Below are 22,086 nucleotides of genomic sequence, written 5' to 3'. Positions count from 1 at the left end.
GATGAATCGCAGCAATGTTCTAACATCTAGTGTAATGCCTTCCTAGAAGAGTGGAGGCTGTTATAACAGCAAAAGGGGGGACCAACTCCATATTAATGCCCATGATTTTGGAATGAGATGTTTGACGAGCAGGTATCCACATACTTTTGTTCATGTAGTGTATATCTACTGCAGTCACATACCCTTGAAAGCACCTCGGCACGTTTCTTGGTTTTTTTGGCTACACTACAGCTTTTTACACGCAGACACAAAACCTTCTCTGGAGATAGAAACTATGCACCACTGAACAGGCCTTTTACTTGTCTGCAAAGGAATGCTGCTTCTGAAGCAGGCCTAACACCCCACACACACACACACTTACCTCCAGCACAGGCCCAGCTCCCAGTATGGTCCTCTTCACCCCGCTGCTGTAGCCCTTCTGACTCAACGCCGTCAGACAGTGAATCAGGAAGTTGGTGCTCTGGGTCTTCCCTGATCCGCTCTCCCCTGATATCACCACACACTGGTTCTCCTGCTGCTTCAGCATGGTGTGGTATGCCACATCCGCCACTGCAAAGATGTGAGGGCTTAATTTTCCAAGTGGCTGGTTGTTGTACATCATGACATACTTAGGGTTGTAGATGGGCAGGAACTTGAAGGGGTTAATTGCCACCAGGATGCCCCTGGCGTACGTGTAGATGTTGTGTTTGTAGAAGCGCAGTCGCAAGGCGGCCAGGATAGTGTCCTCGGTCAGGGTGGAGAGGCTGCACAAGTCATCATATTCCTCTAATGAAGGTACACCACCACCGTCCATCTCTGACCCCAGAGCCCCTTCACCTCCCTGGGCTTGGAGGATGAAGTAATACCCCTTCTCCTGGGGATGCCGTTTTCTAGCCCCTGGGGGCCAAAGCAACACCCTCTCCACAGGCATCTCAGTGTCCCCTAGCCTCCTCTCCTCCCCTTCAGCCTGCCTGACTTCCAGCAGGGCATACGGACTGGTCATGTCCAGGCCCAGAGTGGCCCCTGCTTTCTGGATAACCATAGCCGCTGTGGCCCCTGGGCTGACCTGGAGAGTACAACATGCTGCTTTGTCCTGGGACAGGCGTGGGTAGATCTGGAGGAAGACGGCCTGCGGCTGCTGTTGTTGTTGTTGATCTACGTCCAGGCTGGCCGCTCCTACCACACCGTCAGACACACTCATCCTGCTGGCTGACACACAAACAGGACCTCTTCAGCATACCTCACTAGCACTGCCCTCTCCCAATCAGGATGTAACCACTGGGTAGGGAGAGAGGGAAAAGAATGCGGTAGAGTCAGGGAGGAGTATGGGAGATACAGTGGAGTCGGAAAGCATTCAGACCTTTTCACTTTTTTCACATTTTGTTAAGTTACAGCCTTATTCTAAAACAGATACAATTGCTGTTTTTTCTCATTAAATCTACACACAATACACCATAATGACGAAGCAAAAACTGGTTTTTAGAAATGTTTGTAAATGTAAAAAAATAATAATAATAATACATTTACATAAATGTTCAGACCCTTTACTCAGTACTTTGTTGAAGCAACTTTCACGCTCTGGCTGGGCCCCTCAAGGACATTCAGAGACTTGTCCCGAAGCCACTCCTGCGTTGTCTTAGCTGTGTGCTTAGGGTTGTTGTTCTGTTGGAAGGTGAACCTTTGCCCCAATCTGAGGTCCTGAGCACTCTGGAGAAGGTTTCCATCAAGGATCTCACTGTAATTTGCTCCCTTCATCTTTCCCTTGTTCCTGACTAGTCTCCCAGTCCCTGCCGCTGAAAAACATCCCCATAGCATGATGCTTCATCCACCATGCTTCACCGTAGGGATGGTGCCAGGTTATCTCCATCTAAAATGTATTGAATTAATTGTTTTCCTCATCAATCTACACAATACCCCATAATGACAAAGCAAAAACTGTTGTTGTTTTAAAAAAAAATATGTGCAACATGTATTCAATATAAAAGACAATACCTTACATAAGTATTCAGACCCTTTGCTGTGAGACTCGATTTCGAGTTCAGGTGCATCCAGGTTCAGCTGATGATCCTTGAGATGTTTCTACAACTGGATTGAAGTCCACATGTGGTAAATTCAATTAATTGGAAATGATTCGGAAAGGCACACACCTGTCTATATAAGGTCTCATAGTTGACAGTGCATGTCAGCGCAAAAAACAAGTTATGAGGTCAAAGGAATTGTCCGTAGAGCTCCGAGACAGGATTGTGTCGAGGCACAGATCTGGGGAAGGGTATCCAACATTTCTGCAGCATTGAGCAGCATGCGTCATGCATGGCATTGAGGCAAAAGAGTTCCCATGTTGGTTTCATCAGACCAGAGAATCTTGTTTCTCATGGTCAGAGTCCTTTAGGTGCATTTTGGCGAACTACAAGTGGGCTGTCATGTGCCTTTTACTGTAGAGTGGCTTCTGTCTGGCCACTCTACCATGAAGGCCTGACTGGTGGAGTGCTGCAGAGATGGTTGTCCCATCTCCACAGTGGAACTCTGGAGCTCTATTAGAGTGACCATCGGGTTCTTGGTCAACTCCCTGACCAAGGCCATCCTACCCAATTGCAAAGTTTGCCCACTGTGTTCTTGGGGACCTTCAATGCTGCAGAAATGTTTGATACCCTTCCCCAGATCTGTGCCTCGACACAATCCTGTCTCGGAGCTCTACGGACAATTCCTTTGACCTCATAACTTGTTTTTTGCGCTGACATGCACTGTCAACTATGAGACCTTATATAGACAGGTGTGTGCCTTTCCGAATCATTTCCAATTAATTGAATTTACCACATGTGGACTTCAATCCAGTTGTAGAAACATCTCAAGGATCATCAGCTGAACCTGGATGCACCTGAACTCGAAATCGAGTCTCACAGCAAAGGGTCTGAATACTTATGTAAGGTATTGTCTTTTATATTGAATACATGTTGCACATATTTTTTTTTAAAACAACAACAGTTTTTGCTTTGTCATTATGGGGTATTGTGTAGATTGATGAGGAAAACAATTAATTCAATACATTTTAGATTAAGGCTGTAACGTAACGAAATGTGGAAAAAGTGAAGGGGTCTCTATACTTTCTGAATGCACTGTAAACATTACAAATGACATTAGACTGGCAATCTAAGTAAAGTATTTACATGACAGTAAATACTTCTTTATCAGAACTTATTACAATAATTCTCCCCTTTAATTTAAGAATAAATCTGTTTAGCCATTGATAGTTGCAGAGATTTAATAGGATATTGTATATATACAGTATAGACACAACAAATTAGCCCAGCTTCTAAGAGAAGTGAGTGCATAGTTGTCTGTCGAGCCTGTATGCATGCAGACACCAGAAAAGGGAACAAATGTTGCTACAGTATTTGTTCCACTAAGACAATAGCCTCTATTCCCTCCAAGCAACCAACTTTCCCACAACTTCCCTAACCTCCATTCCATACAATATAATATTTTGTCCAATGACAATGAGATTCAACAGCTGAGTCATTCTTACTCTCAGGTGACATTTTGGACCTCATAACTTGAAGGAAAAAATAATTCATTTTTGGGGTATTCTATCAGAAAAGGGTTATGTTTGACTTTCAGAAGAACATATAGGTCAAGCTCAGGCACTTAAATCCTAATAATTATAGGCAGATTGTTCACACAATCAAATTGCAACACTGTTAGGGACATACACATAAAACTGTTTGAAAGTGCATGCATGTACAGTGCCAGTCGAAAGTTAATAAGAAGAGACTTGCTTGGGCCAAGAAACATGAGCAATGGACATTAGACTGGTGGAATTGTGTCCTTTGGTCTAATATATCCAAATGATAAATTTTTCATGTCTTTGTAAGATGCAGAGTAGGTGAACGGAGGACCTCCGAATGTGTGGTTCCCACGTGAAGGATGAAGGAGGAGGTGTGATGGTGCTTTGCTGGTGACACTGTCTGTGATTGATTTAGAATTCAAGACACACTTTACCAGCATGGCTACCACAGCAATACGCATCTGGTTTGCGCTTAGTGGAACTGTCATTTGTTTTTCAACAGGTCAATGACCCACACACCTCCAGGCTGTGTAAGGGCTATTTAACCCAATTGAGACGGTTTGGAATGAGTTGGACCACAGAGTGAAGGAAATGCAGCCAACAAGTGCTCAGCGTATGTTGGAACTCCTTCAAGACAGTTGGAAACGCATTCCAGGTGAAGGTAGTTGAGAGAATGCCAAGAGTGTACAACGCTGTCATCAAGGCAACGGGTGGCTAATTTGAAAAATCTCAAATATAAAATATATTTTGATTTGTTTTTTGGTTACTACATGATTCCATATGTGTCATTTCATAGTTTTGGTGTCTTCACTATTATTACAATGTAGAAAATAGTAAAAATAAAGGAATGGCTATACGGACACACCTGGTGCCAAAATTGAAGATGTATGTCACACAGCTTAATTGAGTGGAGACGGATTTGTTGCAGTCAGTTGCTGCGGAACCCTTCCGAACTAGCTAGTTTAATGCTGGCAACAGAAGCATTGTGGTAGTTAACTTGTAAAATAAAGTTGTTTATTTCGATGGGCGAGGGAGAAATAACTTGCAGTATATATCACCATCTGTATGTCACCTTGACATGCCAATTAGCAAACGTAATGACAAGCTCGTGTGAATGACCGGTGCAACGGTGTTGTGTCTAGGTGCTTCCTACTCCACTGTTGCTTCCCACTGGGCAGTAGTTCCTTCACCGAGCAGCTGTATTATGTCGCTGGCAGTAGCTAACGTGGCCAATTTGTTCCATCCCACTTGATTATATTTCGAGTAGGATGGCAGCCTACACAATAAATAACTTGTGATATTGGTACTAGTGCCAGGGGTTGGAACCGGTTCAAGGAACAGAACAGAAAAATAAGTAAATTTTTACAGGAAAAGAATCAGGACCGGGAACAAAAGTGATCTATACCGTTCTGAACAGTACTGATATTTTGAAAACATGGGAACCAGTTAAGTACTAACGTTATTTTACGTTCCAAGCATTTTTTCCAGTCCCACAACAAACGCAACAAAGCGCCTATGCAAAGCACTCGCTCGGTCACGCAGAAACATATTCCAGTGTCTGTCTGCCTGCTTGCCATCTGAAAATCTTTGCCAGTATGTGCGTGTCTCGGCTTCAAGCCCCTCCCTCTCCGGAGCATAGTCTACTAGCTTATTGACTGTACAAGCGTGATTCAGAAATTATAGATATTTTTAATTACAGAAGAATGGGTCCATTTTTTCAATGCTCGTTAAGGATACTATAGTTATCATGTTTCACATTGGATTTAATAATGACAAAAAGGTAAGACATGTTTTTAATTCTGGTGCTGATCTGCACACACAGCTAGCTCTGGTCCAACATTAAGCAAACACTCTGAAGTTCAAAGACATTCAATGTTTCTTCATTGAAGCTGTTCTTCCGTAGGTATAATTGGGAGCCCAAGTCAGATAATGTATGTCATAAGATGGCCGGCTCTTCAAGCCAAGCCTCCACCCTCTCCCCACCCACAAAATCAGTCGCATCTTGCGTCCTACACCTGTCTGTCTGGATATACAGTAAGTCATGCATTTTGGTAACATTGTCACTCCTGATGATCTGTATCCCATAACCCTGTCTGTTTGGCTCTAATGATCCTTTTAGTTGACTATTGTTTTAGCACTTGGTAAAAATTTGTATTAGTGAATTGTTTTAAACTTGAGTTGAATTACCATTTTTATTTTATTTTAATGTATGTAAACAAATTGCCTGCCCGCTCCATATAGCAAGCTTCTCTACCCGCACTGATTGGTGAAGAAATTTAATGTCGAGCTAAAAGGAGAAAACAAACAATGTGATTTCAGATGTTTAAAAAGGAACAATATCAACTAACTTTTTTTTTGATTCAAACTGGTTTAGAACTTTATTTTGCTGGTTGGAACAGTGGAACGGAACAAAAAATGATGTTTCCATTCAGATAGAACGATTGGAAAATATTTCAGTTCCAACCCCTGATTGGTACTAACCATATGGATTTCATTGTACAGTAGGGATGAATATTTTCAGACAATTTAACAACTTTCAATACCGGGAATAATTCATATTTATCTGAGAGTCCCGGGAAATACAGCAAAAATCAGGAGTGCCCATTTAAAGCTTTTAAAATCTAGATATGGCCACTATGCCAGGGTTCTCCCAAAATAAGATTGTGGCTGCAACACATTGCCGGCTTGGCTGCGCCACTATATAAAAATTTCACAGCAAGTGAAACTGGTATTTAGTAATGATGATAGAGCAATGTTGTTAACAATGATATCATTGTCAATTGCAAAACAGGCCAATATTTTCACCATTCAGTTGATCATAACTAAGGTGAGTTTTCCTTTCTCTGCTCTTTTTCTTGGCCCAATGGAAGTTTCCTCCTCTCCTCACTCCACTGTCGCCAGCCTCTGCCGCGTTGTTCTCGACACCAGTTTAAAATCAATTTAGTCGACTGTTTTCTAGAAACCTGGCTTTTGTGAAAAGTGGTCATGGGATCCCGATTACAGGTTTTAATCCCTACCGTAGTCTACTGCTGTGACATCTGCTACCTAGCATAAGGATGAAATGGGCAGTTTTCAGGAAAAACGAGCAGTTGTTTATTCTTCTCGTTGTAACAGTTGGAATAATGGGACAATTCAGAGAAAAATACATTGTAGGCTACATACTAGCCAACAGTCGCCAACACTGTTCCGTACAGATTTTGCGTACTACGGCATTCAAACGAGGATGCGAAAAAGAAAAAAAAACGCAATTGTAGACTGTTGGCATTAAAATACATAGTGTAAACGAAGTTTCTATTCAAGTGTTGATTGACATGGTAATAGACCAATAGTATTCGAGAAAAGTTGAAAAATACGGACCCCTCTGACGCTGTATGATATATTGTGACGTATCAGGACGTATCGTACGCGCTTCGCTTGCAGATTAGATACAAGAAAGTGAAAAGGACAGGGAAATACTCTTATCACTTTAGAAGGTCCCTGTAACACCTAAAGATTTTGCAATTGTTTTAGACGCCATTCCCTCAGGTGTTGCTCTGTTATTCAGGAACTTGTCAAGACCTGACCCTCATAGCCTACCTTCTATTGACCCTGTTGACTCATCAGTAGGAAAGATTTGTTTCTCTTTTGGTCCATTCAACACACAGAGCGATACGAACCTTGTTTCAGCAGGATGTTTGTATGTCATGCCTTATTGGAATGGATTTATTGATAATATCTGTTGGAAAAAAGTTAGGATGTTGCCACACATATACCTACTTGTTAACAAAATTAAGGAAGTTTCCTTTAAAATTATTCATAAATATTATCCTGCCAACCACTATATGAAGAAGTTCAAGGAAAACATCAACTCAAATTGCTCCTTTCGTAATGACCACCCAGAAACAGTGTTGCATCTTTTTTGGCATTGTATTCATGCAAGACATCAGTAGATTTATAATTGAACAATTTATGTAATTAAGTTCATTATTCTTTTGGCCAAATTTCATATACACAAATGTAAATTTACAAACAAAAAAACAAATGTTCTTACCCTACAAAATAAATTGAACTGTATTTTAAGACAGTTAAATACTCTACTAACAAAAAAGCTGTTAGAATTGTAAGTGTATGTATGTTCCTCAAGGTCCTTGTGTAATTGTAATGTGATACAGAAAGTACATGAGGGAACACAAGTATATATAGATTATAAACAATGGACAATCGAGCTAGGGGGTAGCTCGATTGTCCCCCTAGCTCGATTGTCCATTGTTTATAATCTATATATACTTGTGTTCCCTCATGTACTTTCTGTATTGGTTGTTAATAAAAAATGTTAAAAAATAAAAATAGGTAATGATCTCAAAAAAAAAAAAAAAAAAAAACTTCATCACTGCAAGCCATCATGATTCGCAAAGCCAGTTTAATGTGTGATTATTATTATCTCCACCCTAAAAACCCTATTCAAATTCGACACAAACCTTCAAATAGGTATGTAATGACACAATATATAAAAACTCTTCATAGTATTTCATAAACATTTTTTGGCCAAATCGAGTAAAAAAAAAAAATCCCCACACGACATATCTCCCCTTTCTCTATTACTCAGTAACCTTCGCTTCCCCCTTCGCCATTTTTTAAAAGAACAGGCGGAGATCCATTGCCTTCTTCAAACATGCAGAGAGACGGGCAAGCATGAAGGTCGCGTCGTCAATGATTTAGCTGGAAAGCGGAGAAGTTTGTATTCATAATACAGTTGACCTGGAAGTATACATGTTTAGGGGGGCTAAAATACGGTCACATGTACGGGACACGGTCAAGTACGGAAGTTTGTTAGGGATACCTCGTCAGTTGTACAATGCTTCAACTGAAATGTGAAATGCATTTAACCCAACCCCTCTGAATCAGAGAGGTGAGGTGCCATAATCAACATCCACGTCAGTTTGCGAGCTAACATACGGTGTCGCCCCTGCCTCCCGTCTGCTGTGTACCAGAGTCCTCCTTAGGGCTAGCACAGTGTCCTTTGTTAACTCGACACTGCCTCCTAGTGTACAGCTAGCTACCGTTGTCATCCCGCCCCTTCTCTGTGGTGTTTATCGGTGGCTGGCATCCAACGTTATTGTGCATTAGCGCCACCTACTGCACTGGAGCGCCCCCGCCTCCCAACTGGCCCAATTTAAAAATGGTCCAATAGAAGTATAAAAAGGGGTTCCTGCAGATACAGGAATGCCCCTAATTGCAGGAGGCAATTGCACCCTTCTCAACAAAACTACCCCTGCCAGAAGATAGACGACTATAGTCACTGCGCTATAAGTGGTTAGCATCTATGAATGGGCTAAGTCTAGGAATGTTCCCGCTATGTAATAACAAACACTAATCAAATGTTATTACTCACCTGGCATTATGGTCCATTTATTTGTATCCTGTACATAAGAACATTGACGACAAGGAACTCCCTTTTTCCACCAGTAGTACAAAACTAGTTGATAAGAAAATAAATAGCTCAACTGCGCAACCGAAAGGTGAGCGAAAAAAGGTGTTCCCGTCCTTATTGCAAAATATACAAATAAACGCAACAATGCTTTAGTCGGTTGGCAGTGACTGGACGCGTAATGTAACTGTAATGGTAATCGAAAATCTTCTTGACAAGTTCTTGTGAATTGTAACTTCCTATATCTTATGTCCACGCGCTTTCATCGATGGGTTGGGTGCGGGTGACATGCTGAGTTTAAGCACAATTCGAAATTTGGAAACTCGAAAAGTTTGGACTCGTTATCTGGTTGTAGTTATTCAAGTGCCGCGTTCAACAAGTTAGCACAGTGGTTCCCAACCTTTTCCGGTTACTGTACCTAACAACTGCATTTTGCTCTGGTCGGAGTACCCCATGTGCATTTTACTAGTAGAATAATGGCCTCATGAGGCTTCTCCTAGTACCGCTGTTAGGGAACCACTGAGTAAGCGAGTCAAACATTCCGATCAGGACGTGAACGCGGTATCATTCCCTTTCAATAAAACAGAAATGGCAACAAACTCGGTCAACTAAAGTTCTATCAACGTTAACCGACCTAAAGGCTACTACTTACATTGCCAAACAGAATGACAACAGGCGTTGTTTTTCTTTACCATAGGCCTATGCGTTTTAACAGCTATTACATTCTCTTTGGGATTGAAAGATTTTATTTGCATGTAAGAGTTTAGGCCATCTGGTGGCCATATGAAGTACTGTTTAGTTTTCTATACCTGTGGAATTCACCTGGGAAGAGGTGGGACTCCATTAGTTTGACTACAGTAGTATTGTGTGAGTATTGGCATTCACCAGACTCCATTGCATACAGTAGCCTATACACCCACAAATTCACTTAACACCTAAACATAAATACTAATCAAATGTTATTCCTCACCTGGCATAACGATCCATTTATTTGAATCCTGTAGTAACGTTACACATGAACATTATTGACAAAAGGGAAGCTCCCTTATCCACCAGCATTACAAAACAAGTTGATAAGAAAAAAACTGGTTAGGTACGGCTGACATGCTGCGTTGACGTAATTTGGAAACTCGAAAATATTAGACTTGCTAACTGGTTGTAGTTATTCACGCGCCGCTTTCAACCAGTTAGTTAGTCGGACATTTTCGAGTGACCTAGTTACAACCAGCACTTGAAAGCGGCATCATACCCTTTTGATCATGAGCGCGTCTGCTTCGTCAATAAAACAGAAAAACATGGAGTGTGTGTGCATTTTATTTTAGTCAGATTAACTGAAACTGAAACTATTTATTGTAGAAGATAACATCCTGTTTTAAACTCTAAGAACACCCACAGTATGTTTTATCAGTGGGTTAGTGAGAATGACATAACTAGCCTAGGCCTACAGCAAATATTATCATTCATTCATAAATGTATGCAATGAAATAAAAAGTGAGATATGACTTAATTTCAGTATCATTTTACGTACTTCCACTGCTCCTCTAGTAATCAAATACTGAATTTAGACACAGAATCTGATGTATTTTCCCACAAAGATATGTTTAATTTCAATTCAACCCTGGTGTGCTAGAAAATGCTAAGTGACATAATTCAGTATGATGTCATAGCTTTCTTGGAACCCGCCAAGTCCTTTTGTGTGTAATAACAATCAGTTTAATCTCTGGTTGTTGTGTTCTGTGGATTAGCTTCCTTGCCGGTGTAACACTATACCGTTTATTGGACATTTGACTCTTTGTTATGCCTTGCACTGACTGGCAACAGTTACTTAAAGGACACATATGCAGACACTTTCTTTACAACTGTATTCTATTATAACTGTGTTGACGCTGTGCTTCACAATCAAGATGAGAAGGTTTTTTAAATCCATTTGGTATACTGTAGTCTCGCTAGATGGATGGGTTGCCTGGGATACTGTGCAGAACAAGACAAGACAGGTGTTGGCATATTTATTACATAAGTCTATTGTGTTGGTATATTTATCACATGTTTATAGCTGTTTCATGCATTGTTGAACAATGCACAACATGATGATAATAACATGATGATGAAGATGGTGATGATGATAATGATGATGTCACATTGGATGCCACTCCTGTTCCTGCTGAACTGAGCCAGCAGTCAAAAGACACACACTGATTCCAGATCAGTAGGCACCGGAGTACACAGCCCTGTACTACACATTCTATAACAAACACACACACACGCACACACACACACACGCACACACACACACACACACACACACACACACACACACACACACACACACACACACACACACACACACACACACACACACACACGTGTTCCAGGCACCGGAGTGAAGAAAAAAATCTATAATGCTCTGGAGTGTGATCTAGGGTAATCTTCCCTGTGTGTCGGAACATGCAAGTCTTTTAAAGAACATTCCTGCTAATTTTACAGGTGGCCTGTCCTTTCCATAATTGGATCTGCGCTCCTAGAGTGTATGGCTCTCCTTTTCTTTTTCAAGTGTTCTACTCCAATAGCCAGCACCTCTCCTAAACAGGTGTGTGTTTCTTTTGCCACCAAATTGTCTTTTCCAACCTCTGGATTCTGTCCTCTTCTCGTCCCTTCTTTCCCATCTCCAAAGTATTAGGCAAGACACCCTGGTATGCTATAAAATTGTTTTCATTCCAGACACTGAACTTAGCCACTGTGAACAAATCATTTTAGCTCAATGCTCATCAATAAGCTAAGTTCTGTATCTTCAGAAAGTATAGCACCAGTTTGCTATAGCCTATAGAGGAAAAGAGAGATTCCCCATCATTCACATCATACACAAAGACAATATCAGAAAGGAGTTATAGTGTTATAGTCAGTGCTGTAGTAAAGGATACATAGACCATTTAACCCCGTATTACAAATGGTTAACATAAAACCAATTTAATCCATTACACTAACCTTTCAGTAATGGTTTTGGATGAACACAGATTTCACAACTTGATGCAGGTATTCAATAAAATCTTGGATAATGTAATCCCAGAAAAAAAGTTATTTTCCAAAAGTGGAGGGAGGGATTAGATGTAAATATGCATCTTCTGTCTTTTCACTGGGTGGGTATTTTCCCTGTGCCCTGGGACCTGGGTGTGAGGAGGACAGAGTCTCCTAGCTGAGTGTTTGTTCTCAGATTGTGTGCCTGAGCCTCAGGACAGGAGGATGTGCTTACAGACCAAGGTAACTTCCCAAATGGTACCCTATTCCTTATATAGTGCACTACTTTTGACCAGGGTCCTATGGTCCCTGGTTTAAAGAAGTGCACAAGGTAAGGAATATGGTGCCATTTGGGATGCAACCTGATACACTATTAACCAGCCAAATAGAGATGATATGACATCACCGTATTGCTTCACTGGAACAACAACTCTCATGTTGAAGTTCTTTTAACTGGAGCCCAAGACACACTCTCGCTCACTCATGCTGAGCTGGTGTCAGTCAAACACACAAGCTAGCACATGTACGCACACACACGCAGATGTACGTATGCACACACACATATACACGCACACACACATATGCGCTAAGCTGGTTTTGGTCAAACACACCAGGGGAGGGGACTTTGTCAAAATAATATACGCAGCAGGAATGTTATACTACTCCCACAGATCCACCACGCCCATTAAGATGTCATAATACTTTGAGAGCAGGTGTAATATACCTGTAACAATCCTATTCTTATTGATGCCTTTGTGGTCATACTGCCTATAGTGAGTGATAAGCCATGTGGGAAGATGTATAGATGACATGATTACAGTTGGCTTCTATTGGCATTTTCTTCTATTCATCTTTGTTTCTTTATGTAAAAAAATTGTTAAATAAGTTCATTTGGTTTCAATGCAACAATATAAACATTGTTGGCATGATTCAGACTTGGAGTTGGATTAGTTTCAATAGTATCCATGTCAGAAGTCAGTTACCTGTCCGACTGTCATTATGTCACTGCTGCTCCTCTCAGGAGAAGAAAAGACTGCTGCCATCTTTGTGAGGAAAGATCCTGATATTGAAGCTAAGTAAATAGGTATAACTGTCTCTGCTCAATAGACAGTAGTATTACAAAGATATGGAACAATTATAAATACTACGTTTGTGCTGTTGCTGTAGTGCGTTGACAGTAATTGTATTCTGCTTTAGTGACAAATTCTTCAGAAATTCTATACTGCATGAATGTACTATTTGTCATTGCTTGCAATATTTTTTATATTATTACATAACTCTGAGCTGAATTGGTCTCATTCCGTTGGTAAAGACATCAGACCTACTGTATTTAGTGATACAGATAAGGTATTGGATAAGAAAGGAATGGAATAAAAACTCACCTGGTGTGGATCAGGACAGTGTCAAACCTCAGATGTATTACCTCTGTATCCTATTGCATGGAAAAATTATGCTCCTTAAAGCGCTGCCTTATGACGTATGTGTGAGGGTGTGTTAAAGAGTCTGTGTGTGAGAAAGAGATAGAAGGTGCAAGAGAGAGGGAAAGAGATGAGAAGCAGAAGAGAGAGGGAGCGAGGGAGGGCGGATGGGATGGGATGGGACAGGTGTAGAATTTACACACCCCGCTAGCAGTACAGATTTGATGTAACGTGATAAGCCTCTCCTCCACCGCAGCACGACACAGACTGAGAGAGAGAGAGAGTAAAGATGCAGAGAAAAAGAGCAGAGGGAGAGAGAGGGAGAGAATGGGTGAGTGAGTTAGAGAGACTCAGATAAACAAGGGAGAAACATTATCAGGCATCAAAGGTATTTTTCAGGACCATTACTCTATGTAGAGATGGAAGACTTTCATCCTTTCTTCTCTGCCTGTAAATTACTGCCATCAGAGGAGCATACTCCTTTCACACTCACCAGTCCAGATATGTGTTTTGTTTTCAAGTCTAGAACTTGATAGGTGGCACTTCCATGCAAGTATTGTTGGATGCCTGTCACTGTCCCTCTACACCAGGGCAGACAGCTGACAATGGGGAAGCTGTCTTGTGTTTATAACATTGTATACCTCCCAAATGGCACTCTATTCCCTATATAGTGTGCTACTTTTGGCCATAGACCTATGGGCCCTGGTCAAAAGTAGTGCAATATATAGGGTATAGGGTGCCATTTGGGACATATTCTGGGTTTTCATGTTGCCTTTTAAGACTAGTCTGATACAAGCTCCTCTCCAGCCCTAATGCATCCAGTCCACTTAGCAGAGAGGAGCCAGTGAAACCAAAGATAACAGATGAGGTAGAAAACACTTTCACCCACAGATTGAGTCAATGTCCACTTCAGGACTTTGAAATACAGACACCCTGTATTGATTACTGTGTGCGTCTGTCTAGGGTCCATTACACCTGTTACCTGATCATAATTTCAGAGTTTTACTTCTGGATGTTCTGCAAGGATAAACAGTTCCCTCATAGCTTCATGGAAAGTGTATCTTGATGGTATTGAGGAGTGGAGTGGGGAGGAGAGGAGAGGAAAGAGAGAGGAGAGAGGAGTTGGGAGGAGAGGATAGAGAAAAGGAGAGGAGAGAGGAAAGGAAAAGAGCTGGGAGAGGGCGGCAGGTAGCCTAGCGGTAAAAGCGTTTTGGGCCAGTAACAAAAAGATTGCTGGTTTGAATTCTCGACCCAACTAGGTGAAAAATCTGCTGATATGCCCTTGAGCAAGGCACTTAACCCTAATTGCTATAAGAGCATCTGCTAAACGACTAAAATGTAAATGTAAGAGCAAAGAGAAGAGAATAAAGAAGACGTGAAGAGAGGAGTGGAGTTGGGAGAGTAGATACAAAAAGAAAGAAGAGGAGGGGAACCAGAGACGAGAGGAGAAGAGAGGAACTGTATGAAATCAGATCCAGTATAAAGTGATGGCAGTACTGTAGGGTCAGGGTGTCCTGGCTGGCTGGATGCATTAACAGCTAATGGGCTAGTTGGCACAGCTGGACCTCTTTGGTCATTATCTGTGGCTCTGGCTTCAATGTAGGCATTCCCATGTGGTTGTGTTGTCTGTAGTTTCAGTCTTTGTATAGTCCATATAATTTGTCCACTAGACTAGAGGGCGCTCACTATATGTTGGGTCATGGGAGAGAGAATAAAGTAGACGGCACGGGTCAAAATATAGATTTATGACCCTGTGTCCATGATGACGTGTACATGTCCAAATATGGGCCTCCGGCCAGGCCATCCTGTTCCTGTGGTCACGTGTTAGAGGGTGTGTTATTTTATATCTATATTGCATCCTTTGAAGTAGTCATGCTGATTGATGTCTAGGGACCTGGTTGAACTGGGGGGGGTTCAGTGTTTGAACTTTTGAAAGTGTATGGCCCCCCACCCCCAGTTTTATTGCCCTGCTGTGATGACTGTAACAACGGAAGCAGGACCGCGGCTGAAACATAGAGAAAGGGCCAAGTATAATGCCGCAATATACGATGCTCCAAAAAAATGGTTTCTACGTGTGTATAGAACCCAGGTACCGCCCGCAACTGCGCTGAAAGATCAAGTGCTGATGTCTAATGGACAGCAATTGGGGTATCTGTTTGATTACTTGGCCTGTAGAGTGAACCTCTATATGGTAGCCGAAGGAGAAGAATATACCGACCAGACATTATGGGGTTGAAGACTGGACGGTTTTTCGCCAGGTTTTGTGTCCCGAACTGAGACTTATCACCAAGGGGTATAGCTTGTTCAGAGGCTACGAGACCCGTTGGGAAGGTACCCCTGACTCCTCAGGAAGAGTATTTCACAGGGTGAAAATACAAAGAAAGAATGGACTTCCATGTGGCTGCGTGGAGTTCTATATCAGCAACGAGGAAATCCGCAGCCAAAACATTCGTGATGGAGGCCTGGCCGGGGATTTTAGGTTGCACATGCTTATTCCTTTTAAAAGTTGGGATTTAATGGAATTGAAAATGTTGGAGTTGTTGGACGCTCTGTTTGTACAGAGCCAACAGCGACAGAGCATTGTTCGGCTAAAGAAGTGCATAATATATACGAATCCCGAGGATTATGATTCAAAGGAGCCCCAAGAAGGTACATCGTCAGAAGGGTCACCCCCCGAAGAAAACTACAGTGCCTTGCGAAAGTATTCGGTCCCCTTGAACTTTGCGACCTTTTGCCACATTTCAGGCTTCAAGCATAAAGATATAAAACTGTATTTTTTTGTGAAGAATCAACAACAAGTGGGACACAATCATGAAGTGGAACGACATTTATTGGATATTTCAAACTTTTTTAACAAATCTAAAACTGAAAAATTGGGCGTGTAAAATTATTCAGCCCCTTTACTTTCAGTGCAGCAAACTCTCTCCAGAAGTTCAGTGAGGATCTCTGAATGATCCAATGTTGACCTAAATGACTAATGATGATAAATACAATCCACCTGTGTGTAATCAAGTCTCCGTATAAATGCACCTGCACTGTAATAGTCTCAGAGGTCCGTTAAAAGCGCAGAGAGCATCATGAAGAACAAGGAACACACCAGGCAGGTCCGAGATACTGTTGTGAAGAAGTTTAAAGCCGGATTTGGATACAAAAAGATTTCCCAAGCTTTAAACATCCCAAGGAGCACTGTGCAAGCGATAATATTGAAATGGAAGGAGTATCAGACCACTGCAAATCTACCAAGACCTGGCCGTCCCTCTAAACTTTCAGCTCATACAAGGAGAAGACTGATCAGAGATGCAGCCAAGAGGCCCATGATCACTCTGGATGAGCTGCAGAGATCTACAGCTGAGGTGGGAGACTCTGTCCATAGGACAACAATCAGTCGTATATTTCACAAATCTGGCCTTTATGGAAGAGTGGCAAGAAGAAAGCCATTTCTTAAAGATATCCATAAAAAGTGTCGTTTAAAGTTTGCCACAAGCCACCTGGGAGACACACCAAACATGTGGAAGAAGGTGCTCTGGTCAGATGAAACCAAAATTGAACTTTTTGGCAACAATGCAAAACGTTATGTTTGGCGTCAAAGCAACACAGCTCATCACCCTGAACACACCATCCCCACTGTCAAACATGGTGGTGGCAGCATCATGGTTTGGGCCTGCTTTTCTTCAGCAGGGACAGGGAAGATGGTTAAAATTGATGGGAAGATGGATGGAGCCAAATACAGGACCATTCTGGAAGAAAACCTGATGGAGTCTGCAAAAGACCTGAGACTGGGACGGAGATTTGTCTTCCAACAAGACAATGATCCAAAACATAAAGCAAAATCTACAATGGAATGGTTCAAAAATAAACATATCCAGGTGTTAGAATGGCCAAGTCAAAGTCCAGACCTGAATCCAATCGAGAATCTGTGGAAAGAACTGAAAACTGCTGTTCACAAATGCTCTCCATCCAACCTCACTGAGCTCGAGCTGTTTTGCAAGGAGGAATGGGAAAAAACTTCAGTCTCTCGATGTGCAAAACTGATAGAGACATACCCCAAACGACTTACAGCTGTAATCGCAGCAAAAGGTGGCGCTACAAAGTTGTCACGACTTCTACCGAGGGTGACTTCTCTCCCTGTTCGGGCGGCGCTCGGCGCTCGGCGTCGCCGGTCTACTAGCCACTACCGATCCCTTTTTCTTTTTCTGGTTGTTTTGTCTGTGTTCCTTTTCACACCTGGTTTTCAATTGCTTTGATTTCTGTGGGTATATAGGGCAGCTGTTACCTGCCGTAATTCGTGCAGGATTAGACTTGTGTGTATTGCGTTCGATGGTATTTGATGTTTGTTGTTTTTTTCGCATTTACGCACGTGTATGTAAAGTGTCGGAACTGTGTTAGTTCCTCCGTGGGTTTGCACGATTATTCGAGAGCGTAGTTTTGGGATTTTTGTTCTGTGCCATTTGCATTGCTGGACTATTATTAAACACGCTCCTCAGACATCCCTGCTCTCCTGCGCCTGACTCCTACACCTCTCACCAAGACGCATGTTATCACAGAATCCTGCAACCAATATAATTATGGAGTCAGCAGGAGCGGACGCACTTCCAGGGTCCGTGGAGGAGCGAGTTCAACACCACACGGCAGTGTTACACCGACTGGGGACCGCCATGGATCAGGTGATGGTGACGATGGAGAGATGGGAGAGAGGTGGCCTTCCCACACCGTTATCAGCTACACCCCAACCAGTACCACTACCCTCTCCTTCATTGCCTGAGCACAGTGGAATTCGACTCGCCCTCCCGAGGGAGTATGATGGGACGGCGGCCGGGTGCCAGGGCTTCTTACTCCAGATGGACCTATACCTGGCGACCGTTCGTCCGGCTCCTTCGGGGGGTGAGAGCGTGAACGCCCTCGTCTCCTGCCTCGCAGGTAAAGCCCTGGAGTGGGCCAACGCGGTGTGGAACGATCCTGACTCGGCGAGGGACCACTACCCAGAGTTCACCCGCCGCTTTCGGGCCGTGTTTGATCACCCACCTGAGGGTCGAGCGGCGGGTGAACGGCTGTTCCATCTGAGGCAGGAGAGGAGGAGTGCTCAGGACTTTGCTCTAGAGTTCCGGACCTTGGCCGCTGGCGCGGAATGGAACGACAGGGCCTTGATCGATCACTATAGGTGTAGTTTGCGTGAGGACGTCCGTAGGGAGCTGGCCTGTAGAGACACCACCCTGTCCTTGGACCAATTGATCGACATGTCCATTCGGTTGGACAACTTGCTGGCGACCCGCGGACGTCCAGATCGGGCTCTGTCAGTTCCATCTCCCAGCTCCACCACTCCAACACCCATGGAGCTAGGAGGTGCTTCAGCGAGGGCGACCGGAGGAGGGGGCCTTTCCTGTGCCAGCTGTGGTCGCAGAGGGCACACTGCTGACCGGTGCTGGGGGGGTCCCCCCGGGAGTCGAGACGCCAGGCCGAGCACTGCCCGGACACCTCAGGTGAGTCGGCACCAGGCTCACCCAGAGCCCCCTGTTGGTCACGTGTATGTATGGATTGTTTTTCCTAAATTTTCCCCTCTTTCCCGGCATAAGGCGCTAGTAGATTCAGGCGCGGCGGGGAATTTTATTGACCGCGGTTTAGCGAACAGGTTAGGGATTCCCCTTGTTCAGCTGGATAAACCCTTCCCAGTGCACGCCTTAGATAGCCGACCATTAGGGTCAGGGCTAGTCAGGGAGGCCACGGCTCCACTGGATATGGTTACGCAGGAGGGTCATGAGGAGAGAATTAGTCTCTTCCTCATTGATTCTCCTGCGTTTCCGGTGGTGTTGGGGATCCCCTGGTTGGCCCGTCACAACCCCAGGATTTCGTGGCAACAGAGGGCTCTACAGGGGTGGTCGGAGGAGTGCTCAGGCAGGTGTGTAGGAGTTTCCATCGGTGCTACAACGGTGGAGAGTCCAGACCAAGTCTCCACCGTGCACATTCCCTCAGAATATGCCGATTTGGCTATCGCCTTCTGTAAAAAGAAGGCGACCCAATTACCACCTCATCGACGAGGGGATTGTGCGATAAATCTCCTGGTAGGCGCTGCACTTCCCAGGAGTCACGTGTATCCCCTGTCACAGGAGGAGACGGTGGCTATGGAGACATACATATCGGAATCTCTGGGGCAGGGGTTCATTCAGCCCTCCATCTCACCTGCCTCCTCGAGTTTCTTTTTTGTGAAGAAGAAGGAGGGTGGTCTGCGTCCGTGCATTGACTATAGAGGTCTAAATTCCATCACGGTGGGGTATAGTTACCCGCTACCTCTCATTGCCACGGCGATTGAGTCATTTCACGGAGCACGGTTTTTCACAAAACTGGATCTCAGGAGTGCATATAACTTGGTGCGTATCCGGAAGGGAGATGAGTGGAAGACGGCGTTTAGTACCACATCCGGCCATTATGAGTACCTCGTCATGCCGTACGGTTTGAAGAATGCTCCAGCAGTCTTCCAATCTTTTGTGGATGAGATTCTCAGGGATCTGCACGGTCAGGGTGTGGTGGTTTACATCGATGATATTCTGGTCTATTCCGCTACACGGGCCGCGCATGTGTCTCTGGTGCGCAGGGTACTTGGGAGACTGTTGGAGCATGACCTGTACGTCAAGGCTGAGAAATGCTCGTTCTTCCAACAGGCCGTCTCCTTCCTTGGATATCGCATTTCCACATCGGGGTTGGTGATGGAGGATGACCGCATTGCAGCCGTGAGTAATTGGCCGACTCCAACCACGGTAAAGGAGGTGCAGCGGTTCTTAGGGTTTGCCAACTACTACCGGAGGTTTATCCGGGGTTTTGGGCAGGTGGCTGCGCCCATTACGTCACTGCTGAAGGGGGGGCCGACGCGTCTGGGGTGGTCGGCTGAGGCGGACAGGGCTTTTGGTCGCCTGAAGGCTCTTTTTACCTCGGCTCCCGTGCTGGCGCATCCGGACCCCTCTTTGGCATTTATAGTGGAGGTGGACGCATCCGAGGCTGGGGTTGGAGCCGTGCTCTCCCAGCGCTCGGGTGCGCCACCGAAGCTCCGCCCCTGTGCTTTCTTTTCTCAGAAGCTCAGCCCGGCGGAGCGAAACTATGACGTGGGGGATCGGGAGCTGCTAGCTGTTGTCAGAGCCCTGAAGGTGTGGAGACATTGGCTTGAGGGGGCCCAGCACCCTTTCCTCATCTGGACTGACCACCGTAATCTAGAGTACATTCGGGCAGCGAGGAGACTGAACCCTCGTCAGGCAAGGTGGGCCATGTTTTTCACCCGATTTAGGTTTACCATCTCCTATAGACCAGGCTCCCAGAACACTAAGGCAGACGCACTGTCCCGACTATATGATACGGAGGAGCGGGCCATTGATCCTGCGCCCATCCTCCCGGCTTCTTGTCTAGTGGCACCTGTAAGGTGGGAGGTGGACGCAGACATTGAGCGAGCATCGCGTGTTGAGCCCACTCCACCACAATGTCCAGCGGGACGGGTGTATGTTCCGCTGGAGGTTAGAGACAGGTTAATTTGGTGGGCTCACACATCCCCCTCCTCTGGTCATCCGGGGATTGGGAGGACGGTGCGATGTCTTAGTGGGAAGTACTGGTGGACCACTTTAGCCAAGGACGTGAGGGTTTATGTGTCCTCCTGCTCAGTGTGCGCTCAGTGCAAGGCTCCTAGGCACCTGCCCAGAGGGAAGTTACAACCCCTTCCCGTTCCACAGCGGCCTTGGTCACACCTGTCGGTTGACTTCTTGACCGATCTGCCACCGTCACAGGGCAACACCACAATCCTGGTCGTTGTGGATCGGTTTTCTAAGTCCTGTCGTCTCCTCCCTTTGCCCGGTCTCCCTACGGCCCTACAGACGGCGGAGGCCCTGTTTACTCACGTCTTCCGGCACTACGGGGTGCCTGAGGATATTGTTTCTGATCGGGGTCCCCAGTTCACGTCCAGGGTGTGGAAGGCATTCATGGAACGTTTGGGGGTCTCGGTCAGCCTGACCTCTGGGTTTCACCCCGAGAGTAATGGGCAGGTGGAAAGAGTGAACCAGGATGTGGGTAGGTTTCTGCGGTCGTATTGCCAGGACCGGCCAGGGGAGTGGGCGAAGTACATCCCCTGGGCGGAGATGGCCCAGAACTCACTCCCCCACTCCTCTACGAACCTGTCGCCCTTCCAATGTGTGTTGGGCTATCAGCCGGTCCTGGTACCATGGCATCAGAGCCAGACCGAGGCTCCTGCGGTGGACGATTGGGTGAAACGCTCAAGGGAAACCTGGGAGGCCGCCCATGGGTACCTTAAACGGGCCGAAGCACGGCAGAAGGCCAGTGCCGACCGCCATCGCAGCGAGGCCCCGGTGTACACACCGGGGGACCGGGTCTGGCTCTCGACCCGAAACCTGCCCCTCCACCTGCCCTGCCGGAAGCTGGGTCCGCGGTTTGTGGGGCCATTCAAAGTCCTGAGGAGAATAAACGAGGTGTGTTATAGGTTACAGCTCCCCCCGTATTACCGTATTAACCCCTCGTTTCATGTGTCTCTCCTCAGGCCGGTGGTGGCTGGTCCGCTTCAAGAAGATGAGGTGCGGGAGGTCCCTCCGCCCCCGCTGGACATCGGGGGGGCGCCGGCGTATGCAGTTCGGTCCATACTGGACTCGAGGCGTCGGGTGGGGGGTCTTCAGTACCTCGTGGACTGGGAGGGGTACGGTCCGGAGGAGAGATGCTGGGTGCCG

General features: G+C 45.0%; 1 protein-coding gene across 33 annotated transcripts in view; it reads right to left on the bottom strand.

The window, feature by feature from the left end:
- LOC110508307 (unconventional myosin-IXb) overlaps nt 1–10,235 on the bottom strand; it is an 89,490-nt gene extending 79,255 nt beyond the window's left edge. For 10 of the 33 annotated variants that reach the window (XR_016492948.1, XR_016492947.1, XM_090225743.1 and 7 more), the window contains exons 1-2: nt 9,601–9,793; nt 362–1,188 (exon numbers count right to left, since the gene is read on the bottom strand). Coding sequence is in view for 24 of the 33 variants with exons in the window: in XM_090225743.1 (XP_090081869.1) it covers nt 362–1,188; nt 9,601–9,703 (930 nt within the window). In the remaining 9 variants the exon portion in view is untranslated. Of the gene's footprint in view, nt 1–361; nt 1,258–8,912; nt 9,794–9,918 lie in introns of those variants that run through there. The other 23 variants (XM_090225739.1, XM_036965936.2, XM_090225751.1 and 20 more) reach the window with 16 other exon arrangements.
- Nucleotides 10,236–22,086: the final 11,851 nt, after the last annotated feature.

This window comes from Oncorhynchus mykiss, chromosome 28, assembly GCF_057628025.1.
Source record: "Oncorhynchus mykiss isolate SJ-2025 chromosome 28, ASM5762802v1, whole genome shotgun sequence".
Lineage (NCBI taxonomy): Eukaryota > Metazoa > Chordata > Actinopteri > Salmoniformes > Salmonidae > Oncorhynchus > Oncorhynchus mykiss.
This window is presented reverse-complemented; position numbering and strand designations above follow the sequence as displayed.